This window comes from Oncorhynchus gorbuscha, linkage group LG10, assembly GCF_021184085.1.
Source record: "Oncorhynchus gorbuscha isolate QuinsamMale2020 ecotype Even-year linkage group LG10, OgorEven_v1.0, whole genome shotgun sequence".
Classification (NCBI taxonomy): Eukaryota; Metazoa; Chordata; class Actinopteri; order Salmoniformes; family Salmonidae; genus Oncorhynchus; species Oncorhynchus gorbuscha.
The window spans coordinates 19391695-19418108 of NC_060182.1; the positions used below are offsets into that span (position 1 = coordinate 19391695).

At 40.5% G+C, this 26414-nt stretch overlaps 3 protein-coding genes across 6 annotated transcripts in view; all 3 read left to right on the top strand.

Annotated features, from left to right (window-relative positions):
- The first annotated feature begins 449 nt into the window (after positions 1-449).
- abhd6b (abhydrolase domain containing 6, acylglycerol lipase b) lies at positions 450-6334 on the top strand. 2 transcript variants are annotated; one of them, XM_046364235.1, is made up of 9 exons: positions 450-974; positions 1170-1301; positions 1731-1887; positions 2051-2164; positions 2347-2479; positions 2659-2816; positions 5191-5245; positions 5439-5539; positions 5846-6334. In XM_046364235.1, the coding sequence occupies exons 2-9, from the start codon at positions 1177-1179 to the stop codon at positions 6023-6025; spliced, it is 1023 nt and encodes a 340-aa protein (XP_046220191.1). In that variant the 5' UTR covers positions 450-974; positions 1170-1176; the 3' UTR covers positions 6026-6334. The 2 variants fall into 2 exon arrangements, with proteins under 2 accessions (XP_046220191.1, XP_046220190.1); XM_046364234.1 differs by lacking the exons at positions 450-974; positions 1170-1301 and having other exon boundaries at positions 1383-1887.
- A 446-nt stretch (positions 6335-6780) lies between these two features.
- Positions 6781-9300, top strand: kctd6b (potassium channel tetramerization domain containing 6b). The gene is made up of 3 exons (XM_046364236.1): positions 6781-6957; positions 7770-7889; positions 8148-9300. Exons 2-3 carry the CDS (start codon positions 7863-7865, stop codon positions 8832-8834), a joined length of 714 nt encoding a protein of 237 aa, XP_046220192.1. The 5' UTR covers positions 6781-6957; positions 7770-7862; the 3' UTR covers positions 8835-9300.
- A 5953-nt stretch (positions 9301-15253) lies between these two features.
- The window catches only part of LOC124045638 (coiled-coil domain-containing protein 71-like), a 29399-nt gene continuing 18238 nt past the window's right edge, over positions 15254-26414 (top strand). For all 3 annotated transcript variants that reach the window (XM_046365087.1, XM_046365086.1, XM_046365085.1), the window contains exon 1: positions 15254-15430. The gene's annotated coding sequence lies outside the window, so the exon portion shown is untranslated. The remainder of the gene's footprint in view (positions 15431-26414) is intronic.

A 26414-nucleotide genomic window follows, 5' to 3' on the forward strand; every position in this document is an offset into this window, starting at 1 on the left:
ACTGGTCCTGGCAATCACCATTACACATGCCTGGCATCATCATTACGCACACCTGCGCCTCATTATGAGGCACACCTGGACTCACTACACTGATTACCTCCCCTATATCTGTCACTCCCTTGGCTCCATTCCCCAGGCAGTATTGGTTGTGTTTCATGTCCAGGCGCAACTTCTGTTTTGTATCGTTCTGTTTCTTGTATTATTAAACTCACCTCCTGCTTCTTGACTCCTAGTTTCTCCTTTACACTGTCTCTTCTGGAAAAACATACAGAGCTCTACCAGGTGGTTGAGAAGTCAAAAGATGGTGATTAGAAATACCACATTAGAATAGCAATTTGCAAACACTGAACTGCAGCAACCCATAAGGATACAAATTATGGAAATTGGTGCAGGAGGGCTGGGGGAGTTAACCAATCAAGTTCAAATGAAGATTTGTGTCCACTGACAACATACTCTACCAGCCCGTTAAGAATAGGGTTAAAGGTATAAAGATTGACTGATTCTATGAATTATGTGTAATTTGGAATAATGTGAATTTACTTGTGAAAATAAACATTTGGTCATATTGTAAAAATTAAGTGAAACATGCAACTACAACAAAGCAAATTATTTCCCTAATGTGAAGCAATAAAGGTCATGAACATGGCATCTTTGAACTGTAATACATCATGGAAAGGAAATGTGTACGTCCCCTTTAAAAAGTTGACACAATTATTTAGAGACAGATCAATAGGAGTTCTCTATAAACCAGTGACTAGGACTGTCTGCCGTTAACGTACTCAATTCCAGTTAAACTTATCAACATTCAAGAGAAGATAACCAGGCAAATAATTTCCACGCATCTCACATCTGGGTCAACTGGGTCATTAGACAGACAGATCAACGAAGCTGATTGAGCTCTTCTGGTAGATTCCCATACTAAACCGACCCATGACAGTTATTCAAAGAGAATAAAAAACACATCACCATATCAAGTAAGTTTCTTTCTTCATTTATTACACAATGTATAGCCATTTTAGTAGGATTAAATTGATTAGGCCTACTACATATTTTCCCATGCCTCTCCCTGACACCCCCCCGGGGAAGGTCAAATCAGAATTACTTGTACTAACCCATACCTATACAGTAGGCATAATGTGTATAACAGCGTGTGTGTTGATTTCGAACAGGGGAGCCATGGCCGCAGATTTAGATATGGTGAACTTGTTGGTCCTTGCTGGAGCAACGTTGGCCATTCCTATTCTGTCTTTTGTGGCCTCTTTTATCCTCTGGCCCTCAGCCCTCATCAAAATATATTACTGGTAAGGTATAGTGCCGTATTTCACTCCTCTTGTGTGGTGTCGAATTCTTATAGACAGTTTTATGGATTAGAAAGTAAGGTTGCTAAAGGGAGAGATTGTTTTTGTACCCATTTCACCTCCTTTAGACATCTGCATAAAAGAGATCACACCCAGCACTGAATAAACTGCACTATAATAGTAGAAAAGCTTGATTCTAGCCCCCCTATAACCACATCCTGAGCTACACCACAGTCAGATTCACGTCTCTTTTTCCTGCTCAGGTGCAACATGCAGCATGAGCCATAACAGCACTCTAAAGACATTCTTGCTCTTGCTAAAAGGGAAATCCAAAATAGAAACAGTAAAAGAGCAGAACACTCATCTCTCTCTACTTGTTGCAGAGAGAGACTCAGAGCGAAAGAGAAACAGTATTTATCAATTCCTCAATAGGTACTGGAGGAGGACCCTGGGTCTACAGGTGCGCTATGCAGACTGTGGGGGATACCGCTTCTGTTACTCTTACAGAGGGAAGCCGGGGTTCAGACCATCCATCCTCATGCTACATGGTTTCTCTGCTCACAAAGACACATGGCTCACTATGGTCAAGGTAACATAATCCATAAATCACCTAGTATGATGTGGGCTGGTAAAGTAGTTGTGGACAAATGTACGTTTATCTTTACTACTGTAATAGTAAATATTAGCGTGTATAGTTGATTCCCATAAAAGGGTAAATATTACGTTTTGTGACATTTATCTATGGCATGCAGTATCTACCCAAACACCTGCATATACTGTGCGTGGATATGCCTGGCCATGAGGGAACCACTCGTACCAACTCAGAGGACTACTCCATCCCGGGCCAGGTCAAGAGGATTCATCAGGTGGGTCTTGGTCCTGTCACCACATCGGAACAGCAAATGCTCACCCAATACACAGCATGAAAGATCATCAAAGATTGCATTGGTGACCACGAATGGGGACAAGAAGAGTTGTCTTAAGTTATGTCACAATAAGTAACCACATGTCGTAGCATCAGAGTTTCTATGTTGTACTCCTTATGCAGTTTGTGGAGAACGTTCGACTGAACAGGAAGCCCTTCCATCTGGTCGGGACCTCCATGGGGGGCAATGTGGCAGGAGTGTACGCAGCCAGCTTCCCCTCCGAAATCTGTAGCATCACCCTTATCTGTCCAGCAGGTCAGTCACACATTATCACAATATTGCGATATCACTGAGTGTGTGAGTGAGTGAGTGAGTGAGTGAGTGAATGAGTGAGTGAGTGAGTGAGTGAGTGAGTGAGTGAGTGAGTGAGTGAGTGAGTGAGTGAGAGAGAGAGAGATTCAGAAAAAAAGTATCAATATGTCTTCACCCCCTAGGTATACGATACCCCTGTGAGACAAAATTTGACAATCATCTGCAGGACCTTGAGCACAGCCATTACACTCTGAGCATCCCACTGATTCCGTCCACACCAGAGGAGATGGAGGATATGCTCAGGCTTTGCTCCCATGTCCGCTTTAAGATCCCTCAACAGGTGGAGTAATCAGACTGATCCATAGGTCTAGGCCTACTTTATTTTTTTTTTTACCCCTCCCCCACCATTTTCCTTGATGACAGTGTTGTGCACTCTTGGCATTCCCGAGTGGCGCAGCAGTCTAAGGGGGGTTAGGGGAGGGTTTGGCCGGGGAAGGCTGTCATTGTAAAATAAGCATTTTTTTCTTAACTGACTTGCCTAGTCAAATAAAGGTAAATTTGTACTTATTTATCTCAACCAGTTTCATGAGGTAGTCACCTGGAATGCATTGTAATTAACAGGTGTACCTTGTTAAAAGTTAATTTGTGGAATATCTTTCCTTCTTAATGTGTTTGAGCCAATCAGTTGTGTTGTGACAAGGTAGGGGTGGTATACAGAAGATAGCCCTATTTGGTAAAAGACCAAGTCCATATTATGGCAGCAACAGCTCAAATAAGCAAAGAGAAACGACAGTAAATCATTACTTTAAGACATGTTGGTTAGTCAATCAGACTGTTAAAACAGCCATCACTAACATTGAGTGGCTGCTGCCAACATACTGACTCAAATCTATAGACACTTTAATAATAAAAAATTGGATGTAATAAATGTATCACTAGTCACTTTAAACAATGCCACTTTATATAATGTTCGCATACCCTATATTACTCATCTCATATGTATATACTGTACTCTATACCATCTACTGCATCTTGCCTATGCCGTTCGGCCATCGCTCATCCATATATTTATATGTACATATTCTTATTCATTCCTTTACACTTGTGTGTAAAGTAGTTGTTGTGAAATTGTTAGATTACTTGTTAGATATTACTGCATGGTCGGAACCAAAAAAGCTGTCATCAAGGAAAAGGATGGCTATTTGAAGAATCTCAAATCTCAAATATGTTTTTATTTGTTTAACACTTTTTTTGTTACTACATGATTCCATAAGTGTTATTTCATAGTTTTGATGTCTTTGCTATTATTCTAGAATGTAGAAAATAGTACAAATAAATAGAAATCCTTGAATGAGTAAGTGTTCTAAAACTTTTGACCGGTAGCGTACTTATTTCCCCACTTACCATAATGATAACCCAAGTTTCAATTATACTTACCACAACCAATGTTTGTAAACGTAGCATTAAAAAGCACCATGATTATTAAGTGTCCATATAGCTTACCATAATATTTGCACTGTTAAGCATACTGTTGCTGCAACTGTGTAAACCTCCAACTGTGTAAACCTCCAATTGTCCTAATATTCCACCCACTAAAACCTCCCCTCATATCTAGCTTGGTCTGTTGTCACTAAAACCATCAGACAATCTCCTTGACTCATGACGCACCTTTGCTTCCTAAGGCAAACCCTCCGCCACCAATTGGTGTAGGCCAGAGGGAATTATGGGCAGTCCTATGATAACATAATTCAATACTGCCACCCTTCACTCACACTTTCAAAGCCCCAGAGGTCTATTGCATATCTTTGAGGGTGCTTTTTAAGAGAACTAACCAAATAAAATGGAAAACAGTCTGAATGCAAAGGCTATAACCTAGGCCTTCTAGTGCTGAGCGATTAACTGACATTTCGTAATTTTTATTTTTTGATTATTAAACAACTAATTGACAGATTTCGGTTCAAGTATTTTAATTTCATTTAGTTTGTTTTTTGGTGATACCAACACGCTGTTTCTCTGGAGAGAAATCAATTCATTCGAGAGCAGAATCAAGTCAAGAACTACGTGGGACGCTGGGCTGAAGGGAGTTGTAGTTTTCATTAAGCAAATATTCAACCTAGTTCAGCGCAGAAACATTTTTTTTACGCCTGCTTCATTAGATACACACATACTACAGCGAGGAATGTACACAACACAAAGAGGAGAGGGATAGAGAAAGTATGCCTTACCTACTTTGAAGAACTAGTCAAATTATTTTGTCAGACAGCTTTGCAGCATACTTAGGCTTACTTAGAATGGGGAGCACAAAGATGACGTTAGATGATCTGTCTGGCTGGCTGCTACTGCCTGAGAATAGATGAAATTATGACTTTAAGGAATGAAAAATAATAAAGTAATCAAATAAAAACTAAGTAATATACACAACTTAAATATTTAATTATTTCATAGTAATTTTCTATTGATATTTACCCAATGTGGAGCTGACAGAGACAATATAATATTTTCAATGTTTTGGCAATTGAATGTTCACTATTTTGGGCTTTAGAATTTGCATTAAAAGCTCTGAAATCATAAATAAAAAGAATTGAACCAAAACCGAACATAACTCAAAACACATTCATCGTTAAGCATTAAGGCCTACCTAATGTTCCTCTTTCATATGCCTACAAATAGAAAATGATATCAGACAGTTGTTATTTTTTGCTTTCATATGTTAGATTCTTCAAGGACTGGTGGATGTTCGGCTTCCACACAATGATTTTTATCAAGAAGGTCTGTCTCTGTTCTATTCCTTTGTCTCATAGCCAAATGTTTTGAGGTATTTTTCTCTGTATGAATATGAGTCATATCTATGATAAAGAATGTATTAAATATTATAAGATAGTCGCAGGTCATATAGGTCATAATCGCAGATGTTGGGTTGCTCATTTTGACAAGGTTTGCTAAATCTAGAATCTCTCCACAGTTTTCATGGAGATATTGGGTGAGAACTCCAGATACGCCCTACAGGAAAATTTGCAGCTGATTACTGCCCCTTTGCAAGTCATTTGGGGCAAACAGGACCAGGTAAATACACCAAAAGCCAGAAGGCCAATGCATCCAAATTAAACAATATTAGGAGAGGGATTTTGCATCTATGATGTTGACAGTTACCTGCCTTCCCATGGTCCTCTGTAGCACAGTTGGAAGAGCATGGCTCTTGCAATATCAGGATAGTGGGTTCAATTTCCAGGACCACCCATATGTCAAAATTGGATAAAAGCATCTGCTAGATAGCATATATTATCATATGACCCTCCATGTTTTCATAATAGTATCAAAAAGAAAGGATACTATAAATAAGAGTAACCTTATAGCTGCTCTGTTCTCCAGGTGGTGGATGTCTCTGGAGCTGTGGTAGTGGCGGAGGCCTTGCCCGGTTGCAGGGTGGACCTGTTAGAGAACTGTGGCCACTCTGTGGTGATGGAGAGGCCTCGCCGGACAGCCAAACTCATCATGGAGTTTATTATCTCCCTGGGTACCACCAGCGGAACCATTAAGAAGCGCTCCTGAGAAATACATTCTTTATGGAAGTTTTATTATTTAGTCAAGCATTTTATTTTGAAATGTTTTTAAAAAATGGTTTAACGATCAACTATTTACTGTAAACTCTTAATTTTTCAGATTCAGGTATTTTTTTCACCCATGTAATATCTTGGTCAAATATGTTGTTTCCCTCTTCCTGCAATGTTTGATCACATTTGACTACATTATTAAACCCTGCCTGTGTCTAATTTAATTGATTTTCCTCCAACTATGCTGATGGAATGTTTGTAGCTAGCCTATGTGCATAAAATAAAGAATACTTCCATCTCTTTTCTATCATCACTCAAAATATGTGTTTTAATCTAGTCACAGTAGATGTATTTATGTATGGGTTTGTTGTTAATTTGACCAAATCAAAATTTGTTTTAACATAGTCACCGTAGATGTGTGTGTGTTTGATGTTTATTTGATCAAACGTACACATTCATGTTGAAAAAAAGTGAGAGCTCTGTAATTTACGTGAAATAGCGTCAACCCCGCATAAGAATTTGGTTGTCCATTTGTTCAGCTGGCTAGTTTTGCTGCAGCCTGGTTTTTACTATTTACCAAAGCCACAAAGTGGCTATATCGAAAAGAAATCATAAACCAAAATGTGCTTTTTGGTGTTAATTTAAGGTCATGGTTAGGCATAAGGTTAGCAGTGTGGTTAAGATCAGGGTTACGGTAAGAGTTAGGTTTTAAATCAAAATATAAATTGTAGGAATAGGCGGGGTTTATGATTTTGTGGCTGTGGTACCTAATGACGACCCTGTAGCCTGGGCATCCGGAACAGTGGTCGGACACCATTCATCACCTTGCAGCAAACATTGATTAGAGCAAAAAATATAAGTCTAGATAGCTTTTAAACGAACATGTAGAATCGAATCGATGAAATAATAAGGGTAACCTTTCACATACAGGTATGTTTTTTAATGCTATCGACCACTTTAGATAGCTAAATATAACAGCTGTAATTTGTGCTAACTAGCTAGCTAACAGTAGCTAATGGCACGTTGGTTGTCTCAAAATACAATAGACGAGCATGTCAAAATAAGCCTTTGCAATGCAATTTCAAACGAGTGTTTAATACATTGCCATAGATCGTTAGCTAACTCTCCAAATTGTTGCTCTTGATGTCTACGTTGCCAATTACGTTGCCTACTAGCAGCTAGCCAGTTGATGATGTGGGGATGCGCATCTGCATCCGTGCTCGCGCTGGACGTGTTTTTCTGCATCAATGGCGTCACACTGTAGTACGTGCGTTAATGGTGCAATGTATATTACTGTGTTCTCATTTCTCTCTGCACTAACAGGTCACATCAACAGTACTATAGGTAGTTATTTAGCTTTGCAAAACATATTTTCATGCTCAAAGTCTGGCATTCTTAGCTTAATTTTGGGAAATCACTAAATTGGCCTGAGTCTGTCCACACATTGAAATGCCTGAAAATCACAACATTATAAATTCCCTGCTAATTCGAGGGTTCAAAGGCATCTGTGATGGGTATCTAACAATAACTCTGCTCAGGATTTGTCCCACATCAAGCTGATCAATATGTAAGTCGATTCTCTTTCTAAGAATAAACTCGTCACAGACGTTTAATCTTAAGCAAATCGTGAATTGACAGGTGCAGTTCAGAGCTTGTTTTGCAGTCTTTGACCAATCCAACTCACCTGACTTTGCTGAACACACCCATGTCAATATGATTACATTTTTATCTTGTTTTCCCAGGTGATATTGAAGACAAGACATACTGCACTAAGTTTCTGATCATATCAGCAGCCTTTCTGGGTTTGATCTTGAAGTGGGCTTTTCTGTTTACAAATGGAGAATGGAGACTGGGGCCATAGGGTATGTAACACAGGACAACCTGAAGTCAAGGCTACCTTAAAATTCAGTGCAGATTAAGAGTAATGTTGGTGGCTAATGAGATGAGTATGTTGACCAGTACCACAGTGGTTAGAATTATGTTTCATGCATTGCCAAATGTTTTTGTTCATCATATTTTGCTGTTGATGCTGTTGTTTCTTGATTTATTCATATAGCTATATTCATGTTCTTGTCTAATTCCACAATGCTAATGTATTATTTGTCAATTTCTCACTATAGATGACTAACCCAGTGACCTTGAATGTGGGGGGCCACCTGTACACCACCTCCCTATCAACCCTGCAGCGGTACCCAGACTCCATGCTGGGCGCCATGTTCCGTGGGGATTTTCCCACAACGCGGGACGCCCAGGGAAACTACTTCATCGACCGCGATGGGACGCTCTTCCGGTATGTGCTGAACTTCCTACGTACGTCCGAGCTCACACTCCCTGTGGACTTCACTGAAACTGACCTCCTGAGGAAGGAGGCAGATTTCTACTTGATCGAACCGTTGATCCATTGCCTCAATGAACCCAAGCCGCTCTACCCTCTGGACATCTTTGAGCAGGTGGTGGAGCTGTCCAGCACACGGAAACTATCCAAGTATTCAAACCCAGTGGCTGTCATTATCACACAGCTCACCATAACAACCAAGGTGCAAGCCCTGCTGGAGGGCATCTGCAAAAATTTCACCAAGTGGAACAAACACATGATGGACACACGAGACTTTCAGGTGTCCTTCACTTTTGGACCGTGTGACTACCACCAGGAAGTGACCCTCAGGGTTCACCTAATGGACTACATCATGAAGCAGGGCTTCACCATCCGGAACACTCGAGTGCATCACATGAGCGAGCGAGCCAATGAGAATACAGTGGAGCACCACTGGACATTCTGCAGACCGGCTCGCAAAGTAGAAGACTGACTGTGCCACAGCTGTAGTCTATGGAGTCACTTCCATACTGTTTTCATCATCGTCGCTCTCAAACATATTAGCAACATATTAACATTATTATGGTATTGTTGAAAGAAAAAAAGAAAAGCTGGTTGGTCTGCTTGTAATGAGATTTCATTGCCATGATGATACGAAATCACTGTGTATAAGACAATATCCTATAATAGGTTCATCTTTCACAATGGAAGAGAGAAGGTGCAAATAAAAAGTGATAGATTCATGCCCTAATACTATAAACACACTTTGATCGTGAAAATAAAATGATGCATAATAATCAACAGTTCTTCTGTAAATATATGGATACATCTGTCTTGTCTGAATGTTAACATTGTTGTCTGTTTAGGCATAAATTGCATATGGTTATGATATCTGCATGGTGCAATTGAGAATCCAGGCATTATTGCATGTTCAATATGAAGTATTATATTTCAACATACTAAAGCTATATTTCAACATACTAAAGCTCATGTCATCAGTGATGTAGTTGGTCTTAGCTGGGGGATATGGATGGACAAAAAGACATCACAAATTGCCTGAATTGATGCAATAATGATAAATAGCAGGATAAGTTTATAACCATGTGCACCACCATTTAAAAATATATCCTTTAAACTACTACTACTACTAGTTTAATGGTTGAACCATCAATTGTCCCATTAACAATCACCCATATTAGCAAACTTATTTAATTTCAATCGTCACATTTCTCTAGTATAGGCCACTTATTTGATCAAATTTGATTTCTTGTAATGAACGGTATCAGTAAAATGCTTGCGATAAGTGGTCGGTGTCGATCATTTTCGGTTTATAGTCCCAGCTCTGGTTGGTCTATCTGACAAATAAATCAATTTGTCATCTGTGTCATAGATAGGCTAAACCAAGAATATTCCCACCTTCAATAGTACCTAGGGTAAGCAATTTATTTTGATCAAGTCAGAAACACCTGATTCAATTAATCAATGGCTTGGTGATTAGTTGGTGAGTTGAATCAGATAGGTAATGCTGTGTTCATAACAGGTGGGGAACTTTTAAAAAACTACTTGTAAACTGGGAGTAACAAGTTGTGTGCGTTCACACCAAATCACATTTGATTGGTCACATACACATATTTAGCAGCAGATGTTATTGCGGGTGAAGCTAAATGCTTATGTTCCTAGCTCCAACAGTGCAGTAGTATCTAATAATTTACAACAATACACAAATCCAAAAGTAAAATAATGGAATTAAGAAATATATAAATATTAGGACGAGTACAGTATATACAGTATATATACATACATATGAGATGAGTAAATCAGTATGTAAACATAATTCAAGTGATGAGTGTTCCATTATTAAAGTGGCTAGTAATTCAGTAATCCATGTCTATGGATATATGGCATCAGCCTCTAAGGTTCAGGGTTGAGTAACTGGGTGGTAGCTGGCTAGTGAAGGCTATATAACAGTTTGATGGCCTTGAGATAGAAGCTGTTTTTCGGTCCCAGGTTTGATGCACCTGTACTGACCTCGCCTTCTGGATGATAGCGGGGGGAACAGGCCATGGCTTGGATGGTTGATGTCCTTGATGGTCTTTTTGGCCTTCCTGTGACATCGGGTACTGTAGGTGCCTTGGAGGGCAGAGTGTACCCCCGGTAATGTGTTGGGCAGACCGCACCACCCTCTAGAGAGCCCTGTGGTTGCGGGCGGTGCAGTTCATTGTTGGTAATCGGGCCTACTACTGTTGTGTCGTCTGCAAACTTGGTGATTGAGTTGGAGGTGTGTGTGGCCGCGCAGTCATGAGTGAACAGAGAGTACAGGGGGGCTGAGCACGCACCCTTGTGGGTCCCCTGTGTTGAAAATCAGCGAAGTGGAGGTGTTGTTTCCTACCTTCACCACCTGGGAGCGGCCCGTCAGGAAGTCCAGGACCCAGTTGCAGAGTCATTTAGTTCAGTTACCTTTGCTTTCTTGGGTACAGGAACAATGGTGGACAGCAGACTGGGATAGGGAGAGATTGAATACAGTTGAAGTCGGATGTTTACATACACCTTAGCCAAGTACATTTATACTCAGTTTTTCACAATTCCTGACATTTAATCTTTGTAAAAATTCCCTGTCTTAGGTCAGTTAGGATCACCACTTTATGTTAAGAATGTGAAATGTCAGAATAATAGTAGAGAGAATTATTTATTTAAACTTTTATTTCTTTCATCACATTCCCAGTGGGTCAGAAGTTTACATACACTCAATTAGTATTTGGTAGCATAGCCTTCAAATTGTTTAAGGTGTTTAGCTTGTCCGGGAGCAAGACGTTGGTGTCCTGGTTGGTTTTCCTTTTGTAATCAGTGATTGTCTGTAAACCTTGCCACATAAATCTTGTCTGTACTGACGTTTTCGCTGTTTGATTGCCTTACGGAGGGTGTAACTACACTGTATTCGACCATATTACCAGTCATCTTGCCACGGTTAAGTGTGCTGGTTCACGCTTTCAGCTTTGTGTGAATGCAGCCATCTATTATTCTTGGTCAGACTATGAGTAGTTAATATTGAAATACTGCCTTTCTTCCCAGAGTTCTTTATTCCTGCTTGTGCAATGTACTGAGAACCCAGCTGGCTGTATGGACTGGGACAGTATATCCCGAGAGAGCCATGATTCTGTGAAACAGAGTATGTTACGGTCCCTGATGTCTCTCTGGAAGGAGAGATACTTTGAACTTGTTGAGAACACCAATTGGCTAATGGCAAACAAGCTGCGTCAACCATAACCTAAAAGTACAGCTATCATGCTCACAAACAGTGTAGTGGAGGGTAAATGCAAATAAACACCATTTACATAATATATTTTTATTTTGCACAAGGGTTTTACCCACCTTTTGTGGAAAAATGCATTGAATTATTAGGCAGTGTTACTTTATTCACCACGAATGGCGATCAGAGATGAACTTCTTTTTTTTACCACAATGTAACAGTATTGCTTCCTTCCCTCGTCTTTCCCCAACCTGGGCTTGAACCAGGGACCCTCTGAACAACTGCTTCCCACAAACATTTACCTACTGTATCTCTCCACAAAAGCTGCCCAATTGAAACACTACTAGTGCGCACCACTAACTAACTAGCCATTTTACACCAGTTACACTTGCAAACAAATTATTGTTGTTTTCCCCTTTATTTAACTAGGCAAGTCAAGAACAAATTCTTATTTTCAATGACGGCCTAGGAACAGTTAACTGCCTGTTTAAAACAAGGGGTTCAATTAGTATTTTATGCAAATAGTGGAACTGCCTACGGAACTGCCTATAAACAAACTCAACTTCCAAAAACAAACCTTGTATGGAAAGATGAGTGAATAGGATTCTGAATGTAGGTTGCAGGGCCAGGTTGACCTCGTAAACAACAAGGGGTATGTCTCCAAATTGGGTTAATTTTCCATTTCCAAATCTGCTCTATTCACATTCTAATTTGTATTTTTATGTCAGTCTATTCCATCCCCATTTAACACCTGTCTATAACCCCTCCCACTGCAGTGTTCGGTCTTCTTCAACATTTCATCTTGCTCACCTTCCAAACTTCTCTACGGACGTTTATTTATTTATTGTTTTACAAAATCTCCATATTTTTATTAAGTCTCGTAAAACCGACCCTCGCCATTAACCACTTTCCGGACAGTTTTTATGCGACTAGTCATACAATATATATTTTTAAATCATGACATCTATGATAGGAAAAGGGAGTTTGGTACAATTATAAATGCTGATAGATATTTTTTTCTTTCTTCATGGTGGGATCTTTCTGTCAGTAAAACGTATTATGCGAGAAATGGCGGTGGAAACGTCTTTATGCTAAACATATTGATATAATAACCACCATATCGAAGTAAACTTCGAGTCAAGCGTTAATGTGGTGTGGGGTCCTTCCATTACGACTCAGGAAAGATGCCGTTTTAGGCTATAGTTTAAATAAATTACGAAATTCACAGGGTTGTGAACGAGCACGGTGTGAGCGTTGCTCCTTTCTAATTAAAAAAAACTAGCTTTCCTTCGAATTGGCGACATATTTTCATGCGGATATTCTAAACTCCACATAAAAATAATATGACCACCAGAGAGGTCTCCATCTAACTGACTTGTTGCAGGCTGTGCGCGATCACGTAGCGCACATACAAATACATTTTGCAGTTAATCCCATGTACCTAATAAAGAATACAAGTTAAATGGGTTTCCATCGCATTTTCAATTCTAATGATGGTTTCTCGGGTAAAAAAAAAATTAAGCGTTTTGTAGCCAGTGTGCCCACTCTGGTATTGGTACTGTTATTTTCGCGCTGCTGTTTAGAGTGCGTGTACAGCCTACATGAGATTACATTTGTGTCAAAGCCAAGCATTGATGATCATGTCACCAAAATAAGACCCTCGATATGTATTGGAAAGCAGCATCAAGCTCATCTATCTCCTTGAATTTTCACCACCCTATAAAGTTAATAATTGGTTTAATCTGTAGCCTAATAAACTGCATGATTTCCTGAGTTGTAAAGGGAGCACCACACGTCATCGCGTGACTCCAAGTTTACTTTCATATGATGGTTATTAGGCTATCAATATTGTCACCGACATTTCTTGATATTTAATTTTACCGAAACAAAATTATCCCACCTTGTCTAGTGTGTTTTGCCGACATTTGGAAAGTCTACCTAAACATTTTCTGTGTACATCAGGCCCGTCTTTAATTTGTAAAAATCTGATTTCTACTCTTCTGGCTTTAAAACGTTGTATGCATACGAGAACGTTGCGATTCGAAAACAAAGTTTGCAGGCAAAACGTTAAGTGGTTTTGGTGAGGAACTTGACTCAAACTAGTTACTTGTGAAACGCAGTCATTAAAAATAACCTCCGTGATCTCCATTTTGCTAGCTACTATTTTGCATTTTATTCAAGCGTATAAAGTAGTGACATAGTTTCTATACCAAACTGATGTTATATTACATACAGACGGTGCCGCTTTCAAGACAACTCGGAACTCTGAAACTCTGAAATGCCCGACTTGGAAACTCGTAGACAAATGAGATCCGAGGTTTCCGATTTTCCGAGTTGTTTTGAAAGCAGCCTTAAGTCAATTGAAAATTGTGGGAGCAACCCGGATGTATAGATAGACTATGTTTTTTATTGGGGGGCATCAATATTAGATTTAAGAAACCTTAATTTTGCATCAATTTCTAACAACCTCCCAGGCAGCAAGCACTTGGTTGCCTGTGGTAGGATCAAGGTTCTCCTCATTCCTTGGTTTCATTTAAGATATTATTTTCCAGGGTAGCATATGTAGACATTTATGTAAATACATTTTTAAAAATTCAAAACTATTTAAGTACTGTGCAGTAATTACACCTCATATTCACAGCCTGTAGCAGCCATTTTGATTATTCTTGGCAGCCATTTTGTGCCATACTGCTCACATCTGTCATCACAGTGGAGAGACTAGAAATGGGGGAGGGGAGGTTTAAAAAAGCCTGGCTTCACAATAACTCTAAACTTTTCAGTGTCGTAACAGTCATTGCTATAACCTTTAGACAAATGATAAGGTGATAACATTGACTACATTAAACCAGAATTTCTTAATCGAAGTCCAATTGTCGTTTTTTAAATTTTATGTTACACTGAATGGTTACATTATAAAATTGTGAAATTGAGCTGCTTATTAATGCAGAGAGGTCCTCTTTCTATTGCTATCACCTAGTTTAATTTTTCTGTAAATGGTCGACAAACGAATACAATGCTTTATTATTGCCCCCTCAAAGACTGCATCCTTTAATGTCGCGTTCAGGTGCTCGTCGGGAAATCACGACTTGCTAACTGGATGTAGTTATACACGTGTCGCATTTAACCAGATAGCAAGTTGGAACTGTCAGAGTTTTCTAGTTCTGACTAGCATCTGAACCTGAACGCGGCATCATTCATTTTGCATTTTGGTCAGAAACAATTCTTCAACCCTTAGAATAAGCTAGCTAACATTCCATTTAGTTGTATGTCAAAATTAACATACATTAAAAAAACATGTTTAATCGTTATCCCATTCATGAATTTAGAAACATAAATACATATTAATGTAATGGCTAAATTAACACTGAAAATGCAATAATTTTAATTGTCCTTTCAACCCCTCCATTATCTCACAAAGGTTGCTAGCTAGCTCACTGCTTACCTTTTTTTCACAAAAGGCATGGAAGTTTGCCTCCCTTAAATTTGCCCAACCCCTTTCCTGTTCCTGACCACGCCTAAATCACGCCTTCTTTCTCTTTTTTCTGGGCACGGATCGGACACTGATAAGGTCTAATGGGCGTGCTTAGCTTGAAGTGCCGTCCCTATTGCATTCTAAACTCCGCCCCTCTTCTCTTTCAGGTCTTCAAAACGGAAACACCCCCAACGGTTGCCATTTTACTTTGGCCAACGCTTGACTGCAATTGTAGCTGTCAAAGCAATATTCCAAAGAGTGCAATTCCCGTTAATTGCTGTATGAAGAAAGTGTGTCTCTGCTTGCATTTGATTGAAGTTATCGGCGCTGCTGAGTGGTGCAAGGGGGCAGCGGTTCGCACAACAAAAAGGTAGCTACACACATTCAGTACCTATGATGTAGGGGAAGTGATAGCAAACCATGGTGGCATGGTGTTTAAATGGCTGACTTTACAACTAGGTAACGTTAGTTACTCGCCGGTTTGTCAGTACAGTATTGTGTTATCTCCTGTTCTTCGACTCAGGAATGTCTGTCTGGCCTCAAGAAACGTAGCCAGCTAGCTAACGTTACATCGGCTCTTGTTTCGAATCTTCTGGCCAGCCGAACAATGCTGCTAGCCGGCTAACGTTATCTACTTGGCTTGTTTGAATGTTGATGACTTTTCTCACTTTTAGAGTGTCTACTAGCTACTCAAATAATCGAACGAGGGCAGGGACTTAGCTCTCTGACTGAATTAGAGTCGTATTTACTCTATCATAGTAATGTTTTTACTGTTCGATTTTTCTTCTGTCCGACCTTTTTCGATTATTCGGAATGACATCAAGCACGTTATGCCATTACATTTCCATAGACGAAAAGGCAGAAAGGTGATTATTATATATTTTTTTTTAATGTCTCAGTGCGATCAACCAGCACTACTTTTGTATTGAGTGAAATGGTGCCTTATATTAGAAACGGTCATAATTAGAGGTCGACCTATTAGGATTTTTCAGCACCGATACCGATTTATTGGAGGACCAAAAAACAAACTCTCAACTGTACCCTGTGATTAATGTTGAAAACAAAAACTTTAATTTCTATGTAGGAAATCCTATTTTAATAATGGACATGGTAAGAATTGACTACCAAAGTGCGAGTCATAATTCCCATGACACCTAGCAAAATCTGAAAAGCAGTTCCTTCATTCATTTATTCCATAGGATATTTTTAGATTCACTTAAAATAAGTTCTGTTTCGTGTAGGCTTATAACAGTGTAGATATCCATAGTGCAAGGTAACTCTGATCAATATTGGCTAAATATAAGCGAAGATTTTTTTTTTTTTTTGTAGAGTGGATTTATGAAAATATTTTGACAAGCGTTACCTTATCCTAGTGAGATTTACACGGGTATCAAAACGCCGAGGCGCTTTAGGCCTGCACGAACCACAGACCTTATTTGAAGTAGATCAAGACATTCTCTACGGAGGACATGGATTGTAAAATAACGAACCCCTTTCAAGTTCAGCCGCAAGTTATTACAGGAATTATAACGCGTCAACTATTTTTCTCTAAACCATCTCTTACGAGCCTGCTGCTGCCTACCAGCCCTCAGTCAGACTGCTCAATCAAATATCAAATCATAGACGTAACTATAATAAACACACAGAAATACGAGACTTAGGTCAAATCTGGAAACTACCACATCGAAAACAAAACGTTTATTCGGTTCCGTAGTTTATCTAACGGGTGGCATCCATGAGTCTAAATATTCCTGTTACATTGCACAACCTTCAATGTTATGTCATAATTACGTAAAAGTCTGGGAAATTAGTTTGCAAAGAGCCAGGCGGCTCAACGTATACCCAGACTCTGCGTGCAATTTCACCTGGTTAATATTGCCTGCTAATCTGGATTTATTTCAGCTAAATATGCAGGTTTAAAAGTATATACTTGTGTATTGATTTTAAGAAAGGCATTGATTATGGTGTGTACACATTGGAGCAACGACAGTCGTTGATTGTGTTTTACAAGATAAGTTTAATGCTAGCTAGCAACTTACCTTGGCTTACTGCATTCGCGTAACATGCAGGCTCCTCGTGAGGCAGGTGGTTAGTGTTGGACTAGTTAACTGTAAGGTTGCAAGATTGGATCCCCCGGGCTGACAAGGTAAATCTATCATTCTGCCTCGTTCCCAGGCCGTCATTGAAAATAATGTGTTCTTAACCTGTTAGTACTAGGGGGCAGTATTTTCATTTTTGGAAAAATAACATTCCCAAATTAAACAGGATATTTTGTCAGGACAAGATGCTAGAATATGCATATAATTGACAGCTTAGGATAGAAAACACTCAAGTTTCCAAAAACTGTAAATATTGTCTGAGTATAACAGAACTGATGTTACAGGCGAAAGCCTGAGAGAAATCCAATCCGGAAGTGACTCATCTTTTGAAAGCCCTGCGTCCCTATTGAGCTGTGAATGCCCTAACAACCAGATTACGCTTTCTACGTATTCCCCAAGGTGTCTACAGCATTGTGACGTATTTCTACGCATTTATGTTGAAGAATACCCGTAGGCGGCTTCATTGCGCAAGTGGTCACCTGATGCTCCCAGAGAAATTCTTACTAAAATACAGAGGTAGCCATTATTCCAATCACTTCTACTGAGAAACCAATTGTCCCGGTTGATATATTATCGAATAGATATTTGAAAAACACCTTGAGGATTGATTATAAACAACGTTTGCCATGTTTCTGTCGATATTATGGAGCTAATTTGGAATATTTTTCGGTGATGATTTCTCACCCAAATGTGAAGAACAAACAGAGCTATTTCACCTACAAAAATAATATTTTGGGGAAAAACTAACTTTGGCTATCTACCTGGGAGTCTCGTGAGTGAAAACATCCGAAGTTCATCAAATTTTACGTTTTAATTTGATTGCTTTTCTGATTTTCGTGACAAGGTTGCCTGCTGCTAGCAAGGCATAATGCTATGCTAGGCTATCGATAAACTTACACAAATGCTTGTCTAGCTTTGGCTGTAAAACATATTTTTTAAATCTGAGATGACAGGGTGATTAACAAAAGGCTAAGCTGTGTTCCAATATATTTCACTTGTGATTTTCATGAATAGGAAGATTTATGTCCATTGTGTTATGCTAATTAGTGTCAGGCATCACCATGGTGTAGCTGGAGGACAGCTAGTGTTCCGTCCTCTTCTGTGTTCATTGAGTACAATACAAAACCTAGGAGGCTCGTGGTTCTCACCCCCTTCCATAGACTTAGACAGTAATTATGACAAGCTCCGTAGGACGTCTTCCAACCTATCAGAGCTGAAAGGATCCGAGAATTAATCTAGTTTCTGAAATCATAAGTTACAGCTAGCTAGCACTGCAGTGCATAACTTGTGGTGGGGGGCCTGCCGGTGTAACTGCTAAACTGCTTGCTATTCACTGTACTGCATGATTGTATTGCGTTTATTAACCTCTAGTGACGAGCAATCCCGTGTCCGGGAGCGTAATCATAGCCTCAAGCACATTACCATAACGCAACGTTTCCTATTCATGAAAATCGCAAATGAAATGAAATAAATATTTTCAAAAACAAGCTTAGCCTTTTGTTAACAACACTGTCATCTCAGATTTTCAAAATATGCGTTACAGCCAACGCTAGACAAGCATTTGTGTAAGTTTAGCATGGCATAATGCTATGCTAGGCTGTGCTGGCAGCAGGCAACATTTTCACAAAAATAAGAAAAGCAACCAAATTAAATCATTTACCTTTGAAGAACTTCAGATGCATTCACTCAGGAGACTCCCAGTTAGATAGCAAATGTTCCTTTTTTCCTAAATTAATATTTTTGTAGGCGAAAAACGTCACGTTTGTTCAACCTGCTTGGCTGAGAAATAGACAAATACTTGCACTATAATGCATTAGCATAACGCAACTTTTTCTATTCATGAAAATCGCAAATGAAATAAATATATTGAAACACAAGCTTAGCCTTTTGTTGACAACACTGTCATCTCAGATTTTCAAAATATGCTTTTCAACCAAAGCTACACAAGCATTTGTAAGAGTATTGATAGCCTAGCATAGCATTAAGTCTAGCATTCAGCAGTCAACATTTTCACAAGAACAAGAAAAGCATTCAAATAAAATAATTTACCTTTGAAGAACTTCGGATGTTTTCACTCACGAGACTCGGTTAGATAGCAAATGTTCATTTTTTCCAAAAATATTATTTGTGTAGGAGAAATTGGTACGTTTTGTTAATCACCTTTGGCTAAGAAAAAACCCTGAAAATTCATTCACTACAACGCCAAACTTTTTTCAAAATTAACTCCATAATATTGACAGAAACATGGCAAACGTTGTGATCAATCATTCGTGGCAGTTGGGTTTCTCCTCCGTAGCAAACAGAAAAGTACTGCAGCTGGTGATAATAATTGCAACGGAGGACACCAAGCGACCACCTGGTAAATGTAGTTTCTTATGGTCAATCTTCCAATGATATGCCTACAAATACCTTGGGGGAAACGTAAGCTGACTACTAGCTTCTCCACAGCCATATAAGGAGTCATTGCCATGAGGCGGTTTCAAAAAATGCGGCACTTCGTGATTGGATTTGTATCTGGGTTTTTTTTCTGTAACATCAGTTCTGTGGCACGTCAGAGTGTTTTCTATCCAAAGCTGTTAATTATATGCATAGTCGAGCATCTTTTCGTGACAAAATATTTTGTTTAAAACGGGAACGTTTTTAAACCAAAAATTAAAATGGGGCCCCCTATATCAAACTGGTTAACACATTAGTTCTAGAAGCTAGCTATGTTTACTATGACGTTTGTTAATATGGTGACAACGATGTAGCATGTGTGAAGGTTTGACTTGGAAAGATTTTTCACCTGGTCACAGACAGCTGTTGTATTGTGCACTAAGTTCCACAAGCAAAGGGAAAAGGTGAGGAAGAGGGCGACTAGATGCGAGAAGGAATTATACATGAGCAAATTATCATGCTGTTTGTATGTGGCTGCTATGAAAGTAAACTGTGTTTGCAGAGATCAAGGTTCATTTGTCTCATTGACTTTGTTGAAAAACGTATCGGAACATGGAGTAAAATACTTTAATTTGTCCAATACAAACTCTTGTTTAAAACTGTTGGGCTAATGATTACACCCTTAATAAGTTAGATACAGGCAAGAGTGTGCAAGGCGGTATTGAGTGTGTCACTGTCAGTCTCCTTGATTTCTAAATTCTCTCAACTGGGCACCTACTTTGTAAACTTTCATTCGTAGGCTAGGTTGTAGCAACCTGATATTGGTTATAGGGAATTTTTTTTTTGTATCATGTAATAGACCAAACATGTCGATGTAACAAAGGTTAGGTGAATGTAATATGAATGACAGTCATCCAATATGCTGTAATAGAAATCACGCCATACTCAAACAAAAAAGTACTCCCTCATCCTAAAAGGCCAATGTACACTATAGTGTTTTCACAGCACTAAAATACTAATTTCACTGACCAATAAGAAAGACCAGAACACTGAACTCTATGAACTCATGAGTATTGTTTGCTACAGACGGGTGGGGTGTTTACCATAACAACCGGTGGGCACCTTGAGGGAAAAAATACAGACTGGGTTAGCTTCCTAGGGGTGTGCTGAGGACTCGGACAAATTGAGTATGGTAATGGATATGGAGATAAGTGTTTTCTGTTGAGAGAAAAAATTGTTGTTGTAATTAGCCAGAACTAACACCAAATCAGGAAGTACCAGTGACTCTTTCAATACGGAAGTGGCCAGATGCCGCAGATGCTAAGTTACATGATTGTTTTGCTTGCACTGACTGGAATATGTCCCGGAATTCATGCGATGGCATTTAGGAATATACCACATCAGTCAACGGCTTCATCAATATGTGCATTGATGACGTCGAGCCCACAGTGACCGTACGTACATACCCCAACCAGAAGCAATGGATTACAGTCAACATCCACACTGAGCCAAAGGGTAGAGCGTTCAAGGAGCGGGACTCTAACTCAAACACTTCTAAGAAATGCTGTTTTGCCCTCAGACAAACCATCACAGGCAAAGCGTAAATACAGAGCTACGCTCGTCGGACATGGCAGGACTTGCAAAGTAAACTCACCCAAAAAATAATCGTCCTCACTGTCAACTGAGTTTTATTTTCAGCAACTTGTGTAAATATTTGTATGAACATAACAAGATTCAACGAAGTTCCACAGACATGTGACTAACAGAATTCGAATAATGTCTCCATGAACAAAATCAAAAGTAAGTCAGTATATGGTGTAAGTCAGTACCAGCTGCATAAAGTACTGCAGTGCATCTCCTCATGGACTGCACCAGATTTGCCAGTCCTTGCTGCGAGATGTTACCCCACTCTTCCACCATGGCACCTGCAAGTTCCCAGACATCACGTACAGAACGAGCAGTATGGCTGGTGGCATTGCCATGCTGGAGGGTCATGTCAGGATGAGCCTGCAGGAAGGGTACCACATGAGGGAGGAGAATGTCTTCCTTGTAACTCAGTGTTGAGATTGCCTGCAATAACAAGCTCAGTCTGATGCTGTGACACACTGCCCCAGACCATGATGGACCCTCCACCTACAAATTGATCCCACTCCAGAGTACAGGCCTCGGTGTACTGCTAATTTCTTCGGCGAAAAACACAAATTCGGTGAGACAAAACCGCAACTCGTTATTGAAGATCGCTTTTTGCCAGTCCTGTCTGGTCCAGCGATGTTTGGTTTGTGCCAATAGGCAACGTTGTTGCCGGCGACGTCTGGTGAGGACCTGCCTTACAACAGGCCTACAAGCCCTCAGTCCAGCCTCTCTCAGCCTATTGCAGACAGTCTGAGCACTGATGGAGGGATTGTGCGTTCCTAGTGTAACTCGGGCAGTTTAAGCCATCCTGTACCTGTCCCGCAGGTGTGATTTTCGGATGTACTGATCCTGTGCAGGTGTTACACGTGTTCTCCCACTGCGAGGACGATCAGCTGTCCGTCCTTTCTCCCTGTAGCGCTGTCTTAGGCGTCTCACAGTACGGACATTGCAATTTATTGCCCTGGCCACATCTGCAGTCCTCATTCCTCCTTGCAGCATGCCTAAGGTACTTTCACTCAGATGAGCAGGGACCCTGGGCATCTTTCTTTTGGTGTTTTTCAGAGTCAGTAGACAGGCCTCTTCAGTGTCCTATGTTTTCATAAATGTGACCTTATTTGCCTACAGTCTAAGCGGTTAGTTTCATAACGATTGTACCGCGGGTGCATGTTCGTTAATTTTTTTAATGGTTCGTTGAACATGCATAGGAAACAGTGTTTAAACCATTTACATAGATATGTGAAGTAATTCGTAAAACTCCAAATAATCTTTGAAAGACGGGGTCCTGAAAACAGGACAAGTTTATTATGGACTACAACGGGCAGACAAGCCGCAAGCTGTCCAGTGACACAAGCCTACCTTGTGTGCTAAATTACTTCTATGCGCACTTCGAGGCAAACACTGAAGCATGCGTGAGAGCACCAGCTGTTGCGGACGTTCCCCATAGCCGACGTGAGTAAGATCTTTAAACACATTAACATTCACAGGGAGTAGACAGATTACCAAGACGTGTACTCCGAGCATGGGTCTTCACTTACATTTTCAACCTGTCCCTGACAGTCTCTGACCACCATACTCCCTGTACCCAAGAACGCCAAGGCAACCTGCCTAAGTGATTACCGACCCTTAGTATTCAAGTCTGTAGCCATGAAGTGCTTTGAAAGGCTGGTCATGGGTCACATCAACACCCTCATCCCAGAAAGCTGACACCCACTCCAATTTGCATACAAAGCCAACAAATGACGCAATCTCTATTGCACTCCACACTGCCTTTTTACACCGTTCAACACGATATTACCCTCATAGCTCATCACTATACTAAGGACCCTGGGACTAAACACCTCCAACTGGATCCTTGCTGACGACAACGGTGGTAGGCCTGATGAACAACAATGAGACAGCCTATAGGGAGGAAGTCAGAAACCTGGCAGTGTGTTACCAGGACGACAACCTCTCAACATGATCAAGACAAAGGTCATAATCTTGGACTACAGGACAAGGAGGGCCGAGCACGCCCCAATTCTCATTGACAGGGCTGTAGTGGAGCAGGTTGAGCGCTTCAAGTTCCTTGATGTACACATCACCAACAAACTATCATGGTCCAAACACAGCAAGACTGTTGTGAAGAGAGCATGACACTAACTTTTCCCCCTCTGAGGATCTATGGAGCCATGACAAATTTATTCAGGCTCCAATGTTCTATAGCTGGACCATTAAGATTATCCTGACTGGTTGCATCTCCGCCTGGTATGGCAACTGGTCGGCATCCCGCCGCAATAGAGGGTAGTGCATACAGCCCAGTACACCCCCCCCCCCCAGCTGTAAGGCTGCTGAACAGTTACTCAAATGGCTACCTGGATTATTTGCATTGCCCCCCCCCCTGACAAACCTGTACCCACTGACATTGACTCGGTACCGGTACCCCCTGTATACAGTTTATTGTTTTGTTACTTTCTGTTTACTTGGTAAATATTTTCTTAACCAACAATAACCAAGGGCTTGTAAGTAAGCCTTGCACGGTAAGGTCTACTCCTGTTGTTTTTGGCGCATGTGACAAATATTTGATTTGAACTGGGGGTGGGATTCAACTGCCAGCACAGATCTTTCGTCACTCAAACGGTGTGAAGCGCTGGGTGCTTTAGGGATGTTATGCTTCAAGGTTTTCATATTTTCAAAGTGACCCGATACGAAAGTACCAACGTTTGTATCAAATGTCACCATGGACATCCAAAGCTTTGTTTGATCGTGTGCTTTTTCAAAGTGTGTAGCAAACTCGAGATCCCATTGATTTCGCTTGCGCCGGTGCTTTCTTCAATGCCAAGTTTCTTTCAGACACAGCCCTTTACTACTGGAGACTGTACTTACAAACTTAGTGAGGATTTCTTCGGCTGATATCACTTTAACGGTAATTCAGCATGTAGATTATCATGGAACACTCAAGGGTGGCATGTGTCAAATAACATGTAATTTTTTTTCTAAAATCACATTTTTTGCACGCTGTTCAGAGTTTATTTTATTTAGTACCCAGTTAGCACTGAGGAGACCGACGTCCCTCATTCACTGGACTGCCGCAATAGACCGCTTTGTCAAGCGGCAGTCCTGCTCGTGAAATTCGCATGCTGTTTAACCTCACACAGCCCACCCGCCCTTCTCCCGACGCCAGTAACACTACAGCTGCGAGTCGAAGACTACTCTTTTACTTTTTATTTTATTTTGCCTACTTCCTGTGGCCACTTATTTGTATATATTTTTAAAATTTATTCAAGATACATTTGCTATTTGTTAAAGGTTGGAAAAGTACTATAAATTGTGTGCAAAATTTAAGATCACAAGGACAAATTAAATTGTCATATACTTGCAGGCTTCTTACACAATGCACAGTGCTTATATATATGCATGTACACACACACACACAGTGGGGAGAACAAGTATTTGATACACTGCCGATATCGGCAGGTTTTCCTACTTACAAACCATGTAGAGGTCTAATTTTTATCATGGGTACACTGGAGGAGGAGTAGGCCAAAATCTCTGCTGGAGTGTGCAAACCTGGTCAAGAACTACAGGAAACGTATGATCGCTGTGATTGCAAACAGATTTCTGTACCAAATATTAAGTTCTGCTTTTCTGATGTATCAAATACTTATGTCATGCAATAAAATGCAAATTAATTACTTAAAAATCATACAATGTGATTTTCTGGATTTTTGTTTTAGATTCTGTCTCTCACAGTTGAAGTGTACCTATGATAATAATTACAGACCTCTACATGCTTTGTAAGTAGGAAACACTGCCGATTTTTGCAGGTTATCAAATACTTGTTCTCCCCACTGCATATGTGTGTATATACACTGCTCAAAAAAATAAAGGGACCACTTAAACAACACAATGTAACTCCAAGTCAATCACACTTCTGTGAAATCGAACTGTCCACTTAGGAAGCAACACTGATTGACAATACATTTCACATGCTGTTGTGCAAATGTAATTGTACATTTTTTACCTTTATTTAACCAGGAAAGTCAGTTAAGAACATATACTTATTTTCAATGACGGCCTGGGAACAGTGGGTTAACTGCCTGTTCAGGGGCAGAACGACAGATTACCTTGTCAGCTCGGGGGTTTGAACTCACAACCTTCCGGTTACTATTCCAACGCTCTAACCACTAGGCTACGCTGCGGCCCCACCACCTGTTGAATAGACAACAGGTGGAAATTATAGGCAATTAGCGAGAGACACCCAATAAAGGAGTGAGTCTGCAGGTGTTGACCACAGACCACTTCTCAGTTCCTATTTTTCCTGGCTGACGTTTTGGTCACTTTTGAATGCTGGCGGTGCTTTCACTCTAGTGGTAGCATGAGACGGAGCCTACAACTCACACAACAACCCACACAAGTGGCTCAGGTAGTGCAGCTCATCCAGGATGAGACGTGACAGTCTGAAGACGCCGTGGAGAACGTTCTGCTGCCTGCAACATCCTCCAGCATGACTGGTTTGGCGGTGGGTCAGCCATGGTGTGGGGTGGCATTTCTTTGGGGGGCCGCACAGCCCTCCATGTGCTCGCCAGAGGTAGTCTGACTGCCATTAGGTACTGAGATGAGCTCCTCAGACCCCTTGTGAGACCATATGCTGGTGCAGTTGGCCCTGGGTTCCTCCTAATGCAAGTCAATGCTAGACCTCATGTGGCTGGAGTGTGTCAGCAGTTCCTGCAAGAGGAAGGCATTGATGCTATCGACTGGCCCGCCCGTTCCCCTGACCTGAATCCAATTGAGCACATCTGGGACATCCTGTCTCGCTCCATCCACCAACGCCATGTTGCACCACAGACTGTCCAGGAGTTGGTGGATGCTTTAGTCCAGGTCTGGGAGGAGATCCCTCAGGACACCATCCACCACCTCATCAGGAGCATGCCCAGGCATTGTAGGGAGGTCATACAGGCACGTGGAGTCCACACACTACTGAGCCTCATTTTGACATGGTGTAAGGACATCAGCCTGTAGTGCGGTTTTCCACATTAATTTTAAGTGTGACTCCAAATCCAGACCTTCACGGGTTGATTAATTTGATATCCATTGATCATTACATTAAACTATGTAAAGAAAAATGTATTTAATAAGAATATTTCATTCATTCATATCTAGGAAGTGTTATTTTTGTGTTCCCTTTATTTTTTGAGCAGTGTGTGTGTGTGTGTGTGTGTGTGTGTGTACGTACAGTGGGGCAAAAAAAAGTATTTAGTCATCCACCAA